The sequence below is a fragment of the Rhodnius prolixus genome, unplaced genomic scaffold (genome assembly GCF_049639745.1).
Source record: "Rhodnius prolixus isolate KJV_2025 unplaced genomic scaffold, Rpr scaffold_1, whole genome shotgun sequence".
NCBI lineage: Eukaryota > Metazoa > Arthropoda > Insecta > Hemiptera > Reduviidae > Rhodnius > Rhodnius prolixus.
Genome location: NW_027411581.1, coordinates 12,379,582 through 12,398,834, shown reverse-complemented (window position 1 = coordinate 12,398,834; position 19,253 = coordinate 12,379,582). Strand labels below are relative to the sequence as shown.

The 19,253-nt window shown below is 33.2% G+C and overlaps 1 protein-coding gene and 1 long non-coding RNA gene across 3 annotated transcripts in view; one reads left to right on the top strand and one right to left on the bottom strand.

Moving 5' to 3' along the window:
- The first annotated feature begins 457 nt into the window (after positions 1-457).
- trh (PAS domain-containing protein trachealess) overlaps positions 458-19,253 on the top strand; it is a 350,233-nt gene continuing 331,437 nt past the window's right edge. For both annotated transcript variants that reach the window (XM_074129109.1, XM_074129093.1), the window contains exon 1: positions 458-1,083. In XM_074129109.1, the coding sequence (XP_073985210.1) occupies positions 1,046-1,083 (38 nt within the window). In that variant the 5' untranslated portion in view covers positions 458-1,045. The remainder of the gene's footprint in view (positions 1,084-19,253) is intronic.
- On the bottom strand, positions 10,831-15,300 carry LOC141451287 (uncharacterized). The gene is made up of 3 exons (XR_012456660.1): positions 15,216-15,300; positions 15,016-15,098; positions 10,831-11,296 (listed from the first exon to the last, which is right to left on the bottom strand). It is a non-coding gene; the product is annotated as an uncharacterized lncRNA (long non-coding RNA).

Genomic DNA, 19,253 nt, shown 5'->3' with positions numbered 1-19,253 from the left:
AAAAAAATTGAATTTAAGCATCCTATTTTATCTCACTTAAATTTAAAAATATTCAAAGAGAAATACAATTTATTGTACCAGATTTGCAACATTTTCTCAGATTAAGAGTATTTTAAATAATAATATCTATCTTCAATAAATATGATCTTGGTGCGCTATCAGAGAGGAAAAGATAAGAGAAAAAGTTCTTTAAGGTATATCATTAATAAATGACAACCGAGGAGCCCCGTACGGTGGGCTTTCTTGGTGTGGGGAGATCGTGTATACAACACGGTGAGGGTCGAAGGAAAGTATGAGATGTTGTCTTATTGGAGTAGAAATGGTGGGGATTCCGGTTCCTGCCTGAAACCTCTTGCTGGATTGGTGTTTATAACTGAATACTCGGCCCCCAACAACCACCTTCCAGCTGAAGCACCTCCTCCATATGACCACGCCTTCTTGGCGACACCTTCGACCGGCTCAGTCCGTGTTTCGGCCCCTATCATCGCGGTATGCTGTGTTAGTTCTTCGACGCTAAATTAAAGAACTTCGTAATCGTTTCCAAATTTTTTTTCCGAGGAAGTGTTTAGTTTCTATCATCCCAAATGTGTCTTTGATTTTCATAAATAGGTTTGTTTTTTTTTTTTTTTTGTAACAATTATTTGGTGTTTCAAATCGTGCATGTAGTTTTATCGCGAATAAGGGAAAAATCAAAAAGTTAGAGAGAAATTTAAGAAATTGTAAGTAAAACGAAATTTAGAAAGATAAAAATCAAAATAAATCAATTCTGGGACTATTAAGAATAAAGAATAAAAGTGTACGGGAATTTGAAAACAATTATTTTTTTGTGTGTAAGTGATTACGCGGTCGTTTGGTTGGCAGCAGCGGAAGGAAGAGAAGAAGGCTGGAGCCGGGTCCAGCTGGAGGCGGGCTGGCCTCTCCCTGGGCCACGGCCGCCGTCCTGGGGGCGGCCGCCGGATTCCATCACCACCATCACCATCATCATCACCATCATCCCGGCGAGTATCCTGGTGCACCACCCCCCGCGCACAACACGCCCCTGCCTATGGACCTGCACGTTCCTCAGCCCTTTCCGTATTATAGGTCAGTATATCTGGCATACTCTTACATCGACATTGTCCTCTAACCTTTCATTATATCCAACTAAGAACGTAACACCACGCAACTCCATCTTTAAACCAATATTTGATAGTGCATTATTGCATGGATACGTTCGAGGAACCATTAGGTTATAAACTTTAGTGTCAAGAAATTGAAAACAGTACATCCTAGTAGTCGATAATTTTGGCAAAAATTAATAACTGATCCTAATAGTTAGATGAAATTCGACTAGAATTAATTTATTTAATCTTGAGAAAAGCTTTGACACTGTTATAGCTGTACCACAAGGAAATATCTTCAGAATTAATTAACCTGTGCTTTCAATCAGTTAGCGCTAAGCGTTGGATTATTTTGACTCGAAACTGAAACAAAAGTAACCTCAAAATTAAATTAATTTGGGAATCACCTCCGTTGTTTTTCAAGTACTACACAGAACAACAACGGTAATATTCACAGAATTGATTAAATTATCTGAGAACTAACAACAGTATTAACATAAAATTTGGAATTGTTTCCTTCCTCTTGAAACTGTTTCAGAAATATACATAAAATAAATTCATTAAAGAATTTAATCTGAGATTTGTAGAACAATGATTCTTTCAGATTAGTACCTCATGAAATTCTAGAAGACTATTTTATATTCACAGAATGAATTGGTCACAAAATTGATTCATTCTTAATTAATCTTGGGATTTGTGTTACTTATCCAATTAGTACCTTAATTATTCTCATATTCGTTTAAAGAGTGTTTCTTTAACTTTGAAATAAATCAGAAGACTTCATTGCGAGTACCAAGGAATCAATTAACTTTTTTCTCTCTTTAATTAAATTTAAAATGAAATAAATTACATTTGCGCCAACTACCGCAAAGCTTTTATTATAATTAGAATCAACCGTTCTTGAAAATACTTCCTTAATAATAACATTAAAATTCAGCGAAACCATTCATTAAATAAAAATTGTTTGGAATTGAGTTTTTTGCATTCATTTAGCGATAAAAGTGATTTATTTATTGCTAGAGCTCACAAGTTTGAAATACAAATTTATTGAAGAAGATAAAAAGTTTGATGAACACATCAATTTAAGTAATATATTGAAATTGGCAATATTGGGTTATAAAAAAATTATTTAAATGAAATTTTAATGAAGTATAAACCAGTAAGTTTCTTCTCTTTAAAACCATTCAATGAAATAGTTAGTTTAGCAACATTTATTTACTTTTAATTGATTCACTTATCAAAACAATATAAAAACCTAGAATCGTTACAGAACTAGTAAAAAGCAATTTAAAATAGATTTATTTATACATCTATTTATTTATTTATCTATCTACATCTAAATAAATAGCTACTCATTTTTTATCCTAGTATTTATTTTGACATTATTGTATTTTATCTGTCTCCATATCAAATAGTGATAATTTATTAAATCTACTATTTATCTAAGACATATTATTTATTTGTTTGTTTACTTTAACCTGTTCTAATGAATAAGTAATTTTATAAAAATAATCTCTTATTTTTTTCATTTCTAAGATAATGTTATTGTTGGTTGGCATTAACTATTAAAGACTTATAGTTTATAGTCCTATTTAAAATAAAATATCTAGTTTATTTCTGTCTGACAATAATTATTTGGTTTTGAAGTTTTCCGTGTAATTTTTAAGTTAGATTCACAATATTCTTGCAGTTCTGAATTCCTGAATGGAGACAACGATAGGAATGTTTTTCTAAATTTGTTATTATTTTAAGGGACAATATTTTAATTTAATTTCTAAAACTGATCTTATAAATTTAACTTTTTAATTCTGCTTCCAATTAAAAAGGTGAGGCTAAGGAATGAATTGGTTTAAAAAATGAGAATTATTGGTGTGTCTATAGATTTCTCTCCGAGCACCACTAGTTCCTCTTCAGTATTATCTAACAAAGCAACGTTTTTATATTTATATTATTTAATGTATTTATTATATTATAGTTATTATATTTTGGCGAACAAGAACATTGAAGAAAAATTATCTCTATTCTACTCAATGTAGTTGAATCTGTGCCACGTCAAATTATTCTGAGAAGGAAAGAAACCTGTAACCTTCAGAAGGCAGAAGAAGAAATAGAATATTTCAGTTTTTCACCTGAGTTAGAAGCGCGTACTTTTCCGACATTGCTGTCTTTCAGGTGAAATAACAGAGTTCGAAGCGCGTACATTTCCAACATTGCTTGTCTTCCAGGTGAAATAACAGAGTTCAAAGCGCGTACTTTTTCCAACATTGACCTGCCTTTCAGGTAAAATATCAGAAGAGTTCGAAGCGCGTACTTTTTCCAACATTGTCTGTCTTTCAGGTGAAATATCAGAAGAGTTCGAAGCGCGTACTTTTTTCAACATTTTCTTTCAGGTGAAATAACAGAAGAGTTCGAAGCGCGTACTTTTTTCAACATAGTCTGTCTTTCAGGTAAAATATCAGAAGAGTTCGAAGCGCGTACTTTTTTCAACATTGTCTGTCTTTCAGGTGAAATATCAGAAGAGTTCGAAGCGCGTACTTTTTCCAACATTTTCTTTCAGGTGAAATAACAGAAGAGTTCGAAGCGCGTACTTTTTTCAACATAGTCTGTCTTTCAGGTAAAATATCAGAAGAGTTCGAAGCGCGTACTTTTTCCAACATTGTCTGTCTTTCAGGTGAAATATCAGAAGAGTTCGAAGCGCTTACTTTTCCAATATTTAAAGTGGAACGCTTTGAGAAGCTGCTTTTTTTTTGGCGTAGGTGAAAATATAAAATTAGATCAGCTGTGCTTTAATCCCATCGGTAACGAAAATAACGCTAAAGCGTAAACTTTATGCGAGATTTAAAGTTTTGAATTCTAGATTAAAATATTATTGTGCCGCAAGACCAGATTGTACATATACTGTTTGGTTCGGCCTGTTCTTTGTAGTTAGTTGTAAGAAAGTTATTAATCTTTGAGCTGTGGTGATTTAATGACTCTAAGCTATGATTTAAAAACGACATGAAAAATTAAAAAAATCTACAAAGCAAATGGGTGCTACAAAAATGAATCAATAATTCGAGTGGGGAAAGCCTTTAGATTTCTTTTTCGCTTATAAATTTAATTTGGTATTTAAATTTAGTTTTAATAAGATTATTTGCATATCTTTGCGTGTTTCATAATCTTGATAAAGTAAGAGTAGAAGAAAACTTATTATTAGGAAAATGTTCGCCATCTCTTAAACATTTTACGACTCTTAGAGTAGATAAGAAAATGGTCAATTTACATAATTGTCCTAACAAACTTTTGTTTGATGCTCGGCTTTTTTAAAACAAATTAGTTAATGATAATAAGCTTTCATTGGAGATACATGAGGTTCCTTGGAGAAGAAACAGGATTTTAGGGATTTTGGGGTGTTTTCAAACAGAATATCTCACAAACTAAAATCACAAAAAGACGGAAGCTTGACATTCCGTTTAGATTTTCGGACTTAAAGGTTTTGGCCGAATCCGTTAACCTGAAAATGCCTGGAAGTAATCATAAGGATTCCAGTAAAAAGACTTTTTACGCAAAGATATGGTTCTCGTAGAAACCTACAATTTAAGATATATGTAAATGCATTGAAGGAATAATAAGCTTAAAGTATTAAAGGAATAATAAGTTTAAAGCATTGATTGAACTCTCAAGCTTATAGCATTGATGGAACTCTAAGTTAGATGCATTGAGCGAACACGTTAGGCATGTATTGTAATTCTTAAAAGAGAGATTAGTAGAAGTTTAAATAAAACGGAAGAAGTCGGTAATGACCTAATGACTCAATCTATCAGAACGATATCATAAATCTGAAACGTACAGGATCGACTACCCCACTATGATGTTATTTATAAGATGTATTCTTTTAAGTAAAAAAAAAAAAAAATTGAAAATTATGAGTAACAATTGCAAAAAGAAAAAGTTACGTGAACGTTTTACAATTTTTGGGGGGAATTTGAACATAAGCGCCCCCCGCAGATACTCCATAAAAACAGAAAAAAGTTGGAACAAATATAATATAGTACTATTTACAAAGACAACCACAAAGAGATCACAGATAGCTTTAGCGAGAATATTGGAAAAACTGCTCTGTAAAATAGCATTTCATTGGTTGATCTAAATTTCATAATTTGGTAACACATTCAATTGTTATTCTAATATTATAATTTCTAGTAAGGTTTACTGCCATAGAATTTACTATCGACTGACACTTGTACATTAGAAATGCGGTAGCAAACAGACATGAACAATTTGGGAATTTTGACTAAAACGTAGTCTTGGTTAAGAAGAAGAACAAAAATCATAAAGAGAGGATTACTCTATTGAATCGAATAAACACAATAATCGTAAATAATAAATTTTAACTCTCATATTTTATTTAAGAAATTATTTCCATAATTACTATATTTGAGATCCGAGAATGGAAACGGTTTTAACACAATAGCTTACAATATGGCAGGATAATATACTAACTCCAAGTTGACATATTATTAAGAATATATTTACACCAATTTGCATTGAATATTATGGAGTAATGATGGAGGGGGGCGCCATTACAAATTAGTTATTACACTGAAAACAATCGATATTTGAATAAAATTTTGTACTATGTTTATATTAAATTAGTATATTGGATAGATGGACATGCCTTGAATACCATTATTATAATCTCTTCCTTAAAGAAAATTATAATTTAATAAATTCTTGATAACTTCGCCATTTTGTAGCTTAAAATTTCGTACAAGAAAATATGTTAATTTATAATTAAATAAATAAACTACTTTGAAGTGCGCTTCGTACTAACTAACCGATGTGGGAAAACAACCAGTAATAATTATTGATTAACAATATTTAATGATACATCCCTACCAACTTGAGATGACACTGAGACTGTTGATGATTTGTCATCCCAGGAGGAAGGCAGTATAACCCAGAGGAGAATGTGAAGAAATCATAGTCTAATCAAACGTCTGAGTTTCCGGAAGTGACTCTGACTGCTGCTCAGAACATTTAGACCTTTACTCTCCAAGAATAAAGAAATAAAATATCGTACGAATGATCCTGATTATCAAGTCATGCCAGAGTGATACTAGAATTTACTTCAAGAGTATATTTCGTGCAGATGCCTCCATTTAGGTTTTATCAAAAAGAAGCCGTGACTCATAGTAAGCAAAAATAATTTTAAAAATAAATTGGAATAAGAACATAGATAGCGTAATTTGATCAATCCCCAGCGTATAGTAATATCCCAGAAAGAGTTCTTACGTTGTAGAAGTCCTCTCTATCTCAACTTATTCCTAAAAGATCTATTGTGGCTCCCTGAATCGTCAGTGTTCATGGCTAAAATGCAGTCGCCAGTAAAGAGTCAATATCTAAGACTAATATCTAAGAGTTTTATCTAAGAGTGAGTTCGAGCTCGCCTGTAAGTTCGCTGAAACCATTTTGCTGCCCCAATTTCACTCTAGACGTCTTTTACGGACCTAAGAGTAGCATTTACGGTTTATGATGAGAAATATACAAAACAGATTGGCGAACGTGACTTTCAACTGCGTGGAATTGATCGATGCAATGAATGCGATGAAAAGAAAACTAGTATTATTATTAAAGTAAGTATTATTAAAGTTGTCGGCTATTATAAATCCATATCTAATAATCCACGAAGAAAAATCCGAAACGATTTACTTGATATAGTTCTTGCACCTAAATATGATTACTAAAGACGTGATGAATGCAGAGTTCTGGATCTTTGGCGGGTTTCCTTGAGCTTAAACCAACATGGTATGTTTATTTAGTTAAGCATTTTTGAAACAAAACGCACATGCCTTGGTTCGAAACTTTCAGGAGAGCTTCGCACAAAAACTAAATTGAAATTACAATAAAACATCAGCAGACAAAAAACCCAGCAGACTTCACCTAATTTGAAAAAACTATTTCTGAAATATGCCAACAAAATTAAATAAAATTAGAGAGAGATTATAACTTTTTTAGTTATTAGTATTTATTTGGTTATGTATCTTAAGTTTTAGTTTGGAACTGTTAACTAACTTCACTTAAAATAAATATTCTGTTATTATACGCATGAAATAGAAACTTTATTAGACCTACTTAAGCAGATCTAAGTATTGTATAGTTTAAATATGAGAATAACTAAATCTTAAGTTCGCTAGAAGTGGACACTGTTATGAAGTTCACCTACAATCGGTAGATTGCAAAGCGGATATTAGAGCACGCTATCAGCCAGCTTAAACTAACATGGTACTGTATGAACTTTTAGAGACTGTAAACTAATAATATTTAGGATTGAAGTAGCGAGGATTCGGCCAAAATTAAAAGTAGCAACTCCGTCTTTACCGCCAATGATTCGACAAATTTATTGCCTTTTTTTGTAATTCAACCAACTCTGATGAAGACAGTAAATTTGTCGAAACGTTGGCATAAAAGCGGTGTTGTTGTTTTTTATTATGACAGAATCCTCGCTAGTTCAATCCTAAACACTAACGTGTTACGTTTGTTTGCTAACTTAAACTCCATGAACCTCGAGAAGATATATTAGAATATTCTTGTAAAGTTTGAATAGTTCGAATCAGTCTAGAATCACAAACTTTATTCATCTTTTCCTTGATCCAGGCCATCTTCTGTTGCTTCCTGGCGCCTGGCAGCTTTGAACTTTTCTGTATTGACAACTCCTATCTTCTTCCAACAAACCGGCGCTTTTAAAATGCTGTTAAACTTTCAGTAACCCACAGAAATTGACTTAGATCTTACTTTTTACGGAAGATGTAAACAGTTCTCTGTAGAGTTTGGAGTGAACCATTAAGAGTTTAGATGCCACTTTTGGCTCTTCAAAGTCTATTAGAAAATAAAAAAGAAAAAGAAAAATTGTATAGAAATAATTGTAAATAAAAAAATATATTAATTTTTAAGAAAGCGATTAAACAGATATCCCGAATAATCAAGTTATTCATATAAGAGTATGAACATAATGGCGATTAAAGTTATAATTAACTGGTATTAATGGAGAGCGAATGTTAATGTGAAAACTATCTGGTAAAAGTAATAACAGCAGGTGGGAGCTATCTACTGGATATTAACCAATTAACGTCCAGCCACAAGCTATAACTGAACTTTCCTAACATTCTAATTGGGTAATAAACTGAAATTTAATTACGGAAAATGCGTAAATTTTAGAACTGGAGTTTTTTTTATCACATTTCGCTAGTTTTTATGTCTTTGGTTTTCAAAAAGTTCTTTCTTAAAGTTTTTTTATTTTATTTTTGCTTACTATGAGTCATGGCTTCTTTATGATAAAACCTAAATGGAGGAATCTGCATGCAATATCTTCTTAAAGTGAATTCTAATATCATTCTGGCATGACCATGGACTCAATAGATAAACAGGATCTTTCGTGCAATATTTTATTCCTTTATTCTTGTAGAGTAAAGGTCTAAGTGTTCTGAGCAGCAGTCAGAGTCACTTCCGGAAACTCAGAAGTTTGATTAGGCTGTGATTTCTTCACATTCTCCTCTGGGTTATACTGCCTTCCTCCTGGGATAACAAAACATCAACAGTCTCAGTGTCGTTACGAGTTGGTAGAGAGGAATCTTCTTCAATGCAATAGAAATGTGACAACCTTAATATTACCAGCTCAACTTCATTTTCTATTAATACAAGTTCCAAGCAATAATCTTTCTTTTCTGATTAAGATTCTACCCTACTCAATTTATGAATACCTCACTTCAACATTTCTGCAGAAATTTCAGGATTTCCGCGCCTCAACTATCATTTCCGTCCGGAATTGCTGCCTTAATGTTAGCGAATAAGCAGTAAATAGTATGAATAAAAGTATTTTTCCAAATTTCACCATAATAAATTTAGTGGACATAAACCTCTTTATTTCAATTATAGCAATCAATATTCAAATAGTTTTAAAGCAGAGAACGGTAGGGAAGGTTCGCTCTGAGGGTAGCTTACGGGCTCTTCCTCGGAGATCATGAATTCGTATCCATCTGCTGGCCCTCAGATGTTAGCTTGTTACAGCTCACTGACCGGTGATGGACAGTGTATCCTCGTAACGAGAGAACACTTGTCCGAGACCACTTCTTCAGGATGAGCAATGATTCTGTTCACGTAATCAATCAATAAAGAATTTATTAAAGTACTTTTCTTAAATGTTAAGCGATATCTTGGAAAATATTCAATGCTATTAGTGCTTCTTGCTGAGAAATCCGGTAAATTTGCGACGTAATTTAAACGTTCGTGACGGCTGAAACTTTCCGTTAATCTCACTTGTAAAAAAATGTTTTCTACGGGTAGCGGATACTGAAACATGGTTTTCGTTTGACCCTCAAGTTGAGGTCGGAAACAATTACTTAAATACTTAGGCGCAGATAACTCTAACAGCACAACTCTCTTTGAGAAAACATCTTCGGCCGATAGAGTTCTTGCACCGTCAGTTCGGGTTTTATCTGGCCTGATACTGTACCTCTTTTATCTATTAACTTTTTAACATAATTTCTCGGCCTATCTAATACTCGAGTTTAGGTGGGAGAATATCTACTTCAAAGATTTTTCATTAATCGATTATTCGTTCTTCGCACGGCTATACCTAATTTTATTTCAGTCTATACTCAGATAGCGAAGATCTTCTTAAGGTCTAGTACTGCATTAATGTATCTTCAAAGTGGTTGGCTATCTCCGCCATTGATTATCCCTCTAAAAATGAAATCACTGACTGTTGTTGAAATGGCTTGTAAGTTAAAACGTAGGCTACACAGTTCGAATCAAATACCTTTGCTATCAAATATTGAACTTCTTTACAATTTGTCGTTGAAGAAGTACTATTTGTTGGCAGCTTCTATAATACTGTTGGAGCTTTGAAAAATATTTTTAGACCAATTTACAATCCTAGATTACATCTCATTGCATTTTTAAACATTTCTCACTTCTTACAGAAACCTAGATGTTGAGGAATTCGACTTATAAATTAAATTACGTTATTTCTCGTCTTTGATACATTACTATTTTTTCTACTGGTTTTTATAAGAGTTTTGCACTATTTCATTCTAGTTACAACCCATACTCACTTTAAGTTTCAATCTTAATAATGTAAGTTTAATTTCACAATTGTGTTTATATAAGTTTGTCTTATCTGTTAAAATTTATAATTACTTTCAACTAGTACTAATGAATAAATTTATTAATCCGACCGACAGATATTAATCCAAACTGCAAAATGTTTGCCGCTGTTATTATAAAATGTCAAAATGTCGATTTTCAAACCACCAAAAATCGGATTTATTGTTGCTAATACTAGACGTTAACTATTGTTGTTCTAATCTTTCATTTTTCAAAAATATTGCCGTACAGAATATAGGTACATCTGGTCACTTTGTCCGAGAAGTATTCCAAACTTAATTAATCTAATAGAAATTCATTAATTACTCTACAAATGACTGTAATATTAATATTTCTGATGTTGTAGAAATCAATGATTCTATTCTGGGTAATTTTATTAAGTGCATCTTTTAAGAAAATTTAATGATTTAGGTATTTACTCAATATAATTACTGGCGTATGTACGAGTATTACCAACATCGTTAGAGTGTCTATTAAATCAAATAAATTGCATTCAGTGCAATAAATTTCATCTTAACAAGACTGCATAGGAATGGACGCAAGTATAATTAAATATAATTTGATTCTTTGTTCCAATTAACTGATGCATGAGATGAGATTCAATAATGCAAAGCTTAATTCTAAAGGAAGTAAAAAAAAAGTGTTAATGAAATCTAACAAAAAACTGAAAATTTAGGAATTTGTACTCACTCTTATTGTTGTACTCGCTCTTATTGTTGGACTCGCTCTTATTGTTGTACTCGCTCTTATTGTTGTACTCGCTCTTATTGTTGTACTCGCTTTTTATATCTTTTGAAATATCTTATTGTGTGCTTATTTTATTTAATCTTATACTTTTATTTATTTACTAAAGGGGAATTCTATTTAATTCGATATTTCATCGATCTCTCGTCTAATGTGCGATTAAGTCTTCTCCTCTTTCATCTCTTGTGGTAACTGGAATTTCCATTTCCTGAGTCTTGAGATCAGCATTATTTTTAAACACCTCAATATATCGATTTATTGAGCTCCAAGTTCACCATTGCACATCACTCTCGCTGCAAGGATTCTTGCTGTAAAAAATCAAAATCATAAATACCCATCAGTTTCCATCAGTTTAACCAATTTTTTTTTTCCCCAGCAAATGTTTTCTTCTTTGCGTGAACAGGTAAGTGTAAAGTTAACACACGTCGAACGTTAAAAAGTACTTTGATTGTCGAATTTAGGTTAACCGGTAATGCCTCGCAGAAATGCAGTGCTTAACGTTGTTAAGCCATGTAACCACATCTTGCCACGTAACTCTTTTGCGAGTAATTTTTTATTAACAGTGAATAAAAGCAAACGTTGCTTCGCTTCGTATCAAAATTGGAGCAAATATGCCGTTCATTGTGTTCATGAACACTGAACTATTCCCATTTTCTACATTGATTACATTTTTACTTTCATTTTGTTAACATTTCTGTTAGTCATTCATTGTATGCACTACGAAGTGTAGTCAGAAGTAATTTCAGTGAATTGTAATTTATAAGAGAAAGATTTTGAAATCATGTGGAATTCAGAACACCATGTGTTCTAATCTAGAACTGTTAACTACACTAATTGTGTAAACTACCTGTTAAAGCACACCTTTAACTATCATCTGAGATGCTCTTTATTCGAGAGCCATTGTTAGAAGAATAGTCGATGACCCACACTTTAATTCTGTCAAATAAAGCTGAAGTCTACGCATTGCGACGAACGTCAGGCCTGGTATAAAAACAATTTTTTTTTTTAATTTCAATATTGTCCAGAACTTCTGATTTATTTTTTCATAAAATTAAAAATTCTTGTAAAATTTAGTGCAGACAGACAGACTGACTGTTTGCAGGCAAAATACTCATTCTAAGCGTTACCACAATACCGATACACATTTATTGTCACTTGACCTCATCAAATGGAGAGATAGAGAAAGATGTCTTCACACCTGACTTTGTTGGCGCTTCTAGTACAAAGAGATTTTAAATTCAGTATCTTACGAGGGTCGTTTGAAAAGTCCGTGCAAAGTCAGAGAGATAGCACCACTGGCGCGTATCGAGGTTATGTTTAGTTAGTAGCATCTCTTGGAAGAACACACACCAAGTTTCAGCCAGATCGGTCTATTTCTTTGTGTTTGGCATTCGTTTGAATCGAGGAAGTCGAGTGATTTTCAAAAAATGGACGAAAAAGAATTTCGTGTGTTGATTAAACACTACTTTATGAAAGGCAAAACGCCTCAGGAGACTAAAGAGAAGCTTGATAAACATTATGGTGACTCTGCACCTTCGATTAGAACAGTTTATAAGTGGTTTCAAAATTTTCGGAGTGGCCATATGGGCACAAGTGACGCTGAACGTTCTGGACGCCCTGTTGAGGTTACTACTCCAGAAATCATTGAAAAAATCCATGATATGGTGATGGATGACAGAAGAGTGAAGGTGCGTGAGATTGCTAGTGCTGTGGACATGTCGAATGAACGGGTACATAATATTTTGCATCAACATTTGGACATGACAAAGCTATCCGCAAGATGGGTGCCGCGATTGCTCACGCTTGACCAAAAACGAAATCGTGTGAAGTGTTGCAAGGACGGTTTGCAGCTGTTCCAGAAGAATCCGCAGGACTTTAATCCGCGTCGTTTCGTCACTGTGGATGAAACATGGATACATCACTACACTCCTGAGACCAAAGAACAATCTAAACAATGGGTTACCAAGGGGGAATCTGCGCCAAAAAAAGGCGAAGACCGTTCCTTCGGCCGGAAAGATTATGGCGACTGTCTTTTGGGATTCGCAAGGAATAATCCTCATCGACTATCTGGAAAAGGGTAAAACTATTACAGGTGCATATTATTCATCGTTATTGGACCGTTTGAAAACCGACCTGCAAGAAAAACGCCCACGATTGGCCCACAAAAAAAGTCCTTTTCCATCACGACAACGCACCAGCTCACACCTCAGCAGTTGTGGTCGCAAAATTAATGGAAATAGGGTTCCAACTCGTTTCACATCCCCCCTATTCTCCAGACTTGGCTCCCTCGGACTACTATTTGTTCCCCAATATGAAGAAATGGCTGGCGGGAAAAAGATTTTATTCAAACGAGGAGGTGATTGCAGAAACGAATGGCTATTTTTCAGACTTGGACAAATCCTATTATTCGGAAGGGATCAACAAACTAGAGCAGCGTTGGACGAAGTGTATAAGCCTAAAAGGAGACTATGTAGAAAAATAAAAAAGGTTTACCCCAAAAAATTAAGTAGTTTTTATTTTGGCGCGGACTTTTCAAACGACCCTCGTATATTCCAAAATTGAAATTCTTAAAAAAAAACAAAGGAAACTAAAATTATTCAGTTTTCCTGGTAGATAGTATGTTCGAAGCAGTCAGTTGGTGAAAAAAGAAAGGGTACTAGTTCTGTCCACGATATTACTGGTGCATATAAGAAACACGATGGACAGATGACAAATATGGTAAAAGTGTATAATTCTGTAATATGGCGCTGACGGAGTGACGTATAATTGATTATGACAGTGTGGACTGACAACACGCGCACTTGGCCGCAGTTCACCAATCGATTGTTGTTGTTGTTGTTGCTTCTCTCTTTCTCGCTCACAAGTTTCTGTATTAATATTTAATAAAATTCTATAGTATATTTGTTTTTTTATTTTTATTTTGATTTATTTCTATTGAAAGCTGATAGACATGAAAAAAACTTTTTACTGGAACTGTCAAGAACTATTTACTTTTACAATTATTTGTCGTTTGTAAAAAACTAACTTGACCTTAAAGGAATTCCTGTGTAAAAACTAATCTTGCTTGTTTAGGGTTCTCAAGTATTGTTGTTATTCTGCTAATGGTGGAGATTTAAAAAACTTAACTGGGGAGGTTGACGTTGATACTAATTGTTAGACTCACTTCATATAATTATTTTCATTTAAAAAAAAAAAGAACAACATTATTTTGTGATTTTCAGTGGGTATATAACAAAGATGAGGGCCAGTGTTAAGGAATCTGCAGGATTAAAGTGGTTAGGCGAAGAAGATAATTGTCTATTTTCCCGGAAGATATAATAAACTCCTTGAGAGATGTGTATGGACTCTTCAAATCTATTTTTTAGACTCTTGGTTTTCTCCAGAAATCTCTTAAGATCAGCGACCAGAAGTCATCGAAAGGATATTCTGGTCCTTTCGTTAGCTCTGGCTGCCTGGCTTGAACGTGGGACTCCGCCCTGGACTAACTAAATTACAGGTTAAGAATACACTACCTACCGCACTAGACCAATCATATTAAACACTTCTTTACAAAGCAGTTTACTTCAAATTTTGAATTTTGTTACAATATTTGATCATATGAATATTATACAGTTGATAAGCCGTACAATATTCAGAAATTTAACTTTCTGAGGGAAGCCTAACAACTCTTCTTTCCCAAAAGTCTTATTTGTATTTACTTTCCATTTAATGGAAAATGTTTCAGATAAAACAGATAAATATTCAAGCACAACTCATCTAAATGAGTGCATCTAATTCTTGCAAAAGTGTCTCTTGTATGCTCAAAGTCATTTATGTGATGTAGGTGCAAGTGCAAACTGCTGATGGAGAAAAAATCAAGTTCAATCAGATCAACATCACAGTAAATCATTCAGGTCGATTTAAATCAGTTCAAATAGAGTTGTCAGCTTTAGTTTAATAGAGTAAATGCTGTTATAAATGCGTACAACTCTATTATTAGTAAAAAAAATAGATAAAATGTTGAACTTCTTTTGATACCTATACTTACTCGTATTTGCTGATTGTTTGGAAACAAATTCTGTCAGTTCTCCTTGTAAATCGTTGCAGTAAGTTATGAGCGTTAAATAGTGTCTGAAAAACGAACGTTTAAAAAAAATCACATCCTTGTTTATTACGATTGTTATTATTAAAGTATTTATTATTTAATTTTCATTAAGTGTAACAAGTTTTGAATAATAATGAAATTACAATGTTGGGTAGGGATTGACGTGGCTCCTTCTTCTTCTTCCTCGTTAATTTCCATGGCGCAGAGCTGTGAAATGTGATTAACACATCAAAGGAACACACCGAAAGTTTAGCTCTTATGAAATACATACACACACACAGAACCAACAAATTAACACATATTTGAATAATTGAATAATAGATACCATTCTAGATTAGATTATATTCTGTGCTAATTGCCATTTTATTATAATGCGATAAATGTATATATTTAACTTTGATTGCCACAATTTAATAGACTCAGTTAGCGTGAGCTTTTGTTTTTATTTCATTTCAAACAAAAAAAGAAAAGTTAAAGAAAAATCTCAATTTGGTGGATCTGTTTTTGGTGGAAATGAGTTAAGCAAAAAGTAAAGTAAAGCCTAGTTTTCAGGCAGTCTTTAAATCCAACTAGCAAGTTTAGAAGTCATAGGTGAAGGCAACTAGCAAATGTTTTATTAATTAAGTAAGATCCAAGGCTAAAGGAATTAAAGGAATTGAACCCACTATACCACAAAACTTCTTAAAATTATCATAAAGGATTGTAGGTTAGGTTAGAGCCTCCCTATTTTTAGGACAAGGGGAGAAATGAAAGGACGGACAGCTGGAAAAGTGGACTTATCCTATTTATTTAAGGAAATTGTAAGAACTAATATTTACTTAACAGCGCTGTCTAATGTTTCTCCAGTACAATGTAATTTCTGTCTAGATAGGGGTACTACACATCGGGTTAATGTCCAGAGATAAGCAATTACTCCATACTAATCTTCATAGGCCTTCGACCGAATAGATAAGAAATCATAGCTTATTAAGTTACAGTAGGATTTTGCTATAACGCTCGAATTAGTCAAAGTCATATTGTTGACTCTATCCCAAATGCCTGGTTATATATCCTGCTCCGCCTGGAGCCTGACCTGGAGTAATGATAACAATGAAGAAGTCCAAATTTCACTCAGATTTTGTGATTTCTCAAATGCGCATCTATACGAAAAATTTAAATAAATATCTCTCACATTAATCAAAGCAAAATTATATCAAGCAAAGTCTGACAGTGACAGTGGTACTCCACAATGAACTAAATACATCCGCATAGAGAAATATGTTTTGAAAATTGTATAAAAACGTACAGTCTGCAGAAATACTACAAAAATTATGTTGTTCCTTTTAGCTCGATAAACGAAATTGTTGCCTAAACATTTATTCCATGATGTTTTTTAATTGCATTTTCTTTCCCCTCAAGAATAAATTTCATCAACCATTAGTTTAATATTTTATGAATATAAAAGTAATTTGGTGTTAAAAATAAATAAAACATTGTTAAAAAGAACAATGCAAAGAACTGCTCATTTCTAATTTGTAGATATGTGTATATAAGAGCGGTTTGTTGGAGAAGGCCAATGAGGTTGTTTAAAATTATCTAGAGGTGATCACAGGTCATTACTTTGTCCAAGTTGGCTTATTAAAGAAAGAGAAAGAGGCTGAGTAGTCAAACAGGAGTGACTGAGAGGCAATGAGAGGTCATCTTCTCAGCCAGGTCGTCATTATTTCCAATCGATCAAATAATGCCTACCATCATCTTGCTCATCATCAACTGCTATCGATGTTTTTTTTTTGGTCCACTTCTCTTTGGTGAAAAAAAGAGAGAGAGAATAATAATCCTATCGAAATAATTGGAGCGTAAACAACAATAGTTCCATCTAGAAAGAAGCCTGCTCCTTTATTTAAGAATGTTGACGCTCATTTTGTGGAATCATAGTTTTTGAAACGAAAATATATTAGAAGATTTAAACAACATATATTTTTGTTTAATGATTTTAAAGCATTATCTGCATCATTAGAAGATGAATGATATGTAAAAGATTTTGTTTTTAAATTACTCTACGCCCAATGAAGACGTTGGTCATTCGATTTCCTGACATCGCCTTGCCATTTCATTTAATTTGATCATTTTTAATGAATTTATTACACACTGTTTATTAAATTAATACGCTGATTTTATATTGAAGTATGCTTCATTTTTATGTGAGAATTTTATAAATCTAATTTTGCTCTGATTAATGTGAGAGATTTTCAACTCATTGGCTGGTGCTGGTTATGGGATATCCATTTCCATTTAGATATTAGTATATTTGTAAAACTAACGAACCACCCCTTTCCTACGAAGAAGAAAACATTGTGGACCCGAATTGGGAATTTAAATTCTAGACAGAAAGTAAATTTGATCAGAAAAAAAGAATTTTTGCAACCCTATATTGTAGCTGATAGCAAGATGGTGACCAAGATAGCTAGCTGTGCTAACAGGTTTTGGCGGAAATGATTTCTTGAACAATTGGCACTGCTGACCGTCGATGGGCCATTTCCCGACAATATTAGTTGCATTTAAGAATATCTTCTTGATATTATTGCTGAGTTTTGGTCATTTTTTAAATAATTCATCTTTACGCCAACGTTTACTATGTTTAATTCATCTTCAGGGCTTAGATTTTAGATTTATTATGTATGTATTTACGAGGGTCGTTTGAAAAGTCAACCATTTAATAAAAATAACTTCGTTGGTTTAAACATTTTTTTTTTGTTGAAAATTATTCATTTTTCCAGACTTTATATTAATTACATGATAATCATAAATAATAATAATAATAATTTATTATAAAGTATAGATTACTTCTGCGTAAAGCTGAGCGGGAGGTCAGCTAGTTCAGGTTTCGTTTCTCTTGTCTATCGTATTATGTACAAAGATTCTATCAGGATATTCACTAAATGTAGTTCGAAACGTTGGCGTAGATTTTGTTTAATTTTTTAACTGAATAAAACTCAAGATTCCTCAAAAACAATATCTTGTCAATGACTGATCGTGATTCTTCTTGAAGTGTTACTGATTGTTAATCAAGTTAAAATGATTGTACTTTGCACAGTTGTGGCTGTTACCTGTACAATCTGTGGGTTGCGAACTGAAAAATTTAAATTTACTAAGTTTTTACACATCGTAGGCAGAACTGAAATTCCAAAATATTAAGGCAAGATTAGTAAGGTAAACTGTAAGGTTACCTCTTAGTTTTCGATAAAAGCCTACTTTGAAGAGACAATCGATTTGTATTTGTTTTTTGGGTGGTCAATTTTTCCAAAGAATTCTCATTAAAATCAGATATTTGCATGATGAGAAACTCTGTGACTTTTTGACAACTGGAAGTTACGAAAATCTAATAATTTGTATTTTATTAAACCCATTCTTGTAGTTTCAGCCGCTTAGAAAATAACGAATGACTGTAGATGGCACAAACTAATCGTTCTGCTGAGTTCCTAAAAGTAAATTAAACGAAATCGAACAAAATTTGTCGTATTTCCTCTAAGAGGTAACACCGGTGCTCCTAAGGTTGGTTACAATCTATGTGCATCTAGCAGTTAAACTGTTTGGTAGACATAGTTTATTGGCATAGTTGAAAATAATAGACTCAGGATGAGTTGGTGTGTCAGAAAAGTAAGGAACTCCAGCCTCAGCATGACGGAACGTAGAAACCATGGTTCCGACCTGGATTCGGAAAAATTGACAAAGCAATAAAGATCCACCGGAATCGTTATCGCATGCAATCGATTATAAACCCATTTTCCAAGCATTTCCGTCCCGAAATGTTAAGGAGATTTTTGTTCTCTGTAAGTCTTAAATATAATTTGATCTATGGTATAGACTTTCATGACTAGAAAGAAAAATCTAATGGATTAGGGATACGCTAGCGCCATAATTAGAAATAATGTCTGAGGATTGGCCGACAGTGCACCAATAGGTTTAAGAAAATCAATAACTGCAATCAAGCTTTATTGCTATAAGTGCATTATACTGTGACGGATTTACCTCCAGCTGCTCACTATTGGCTGATTTATTGTTATATCTCTACTTTCGGTGGTATGGTTGCGAAAATTATTTAAGCAGGGTGCACACAAAGTACAAAAATAAGGTTATCTTCTGTTGGTATTCACCTAATGTGACATATTTTTATTTAAGATTCTAGACAGTGATGACATCCT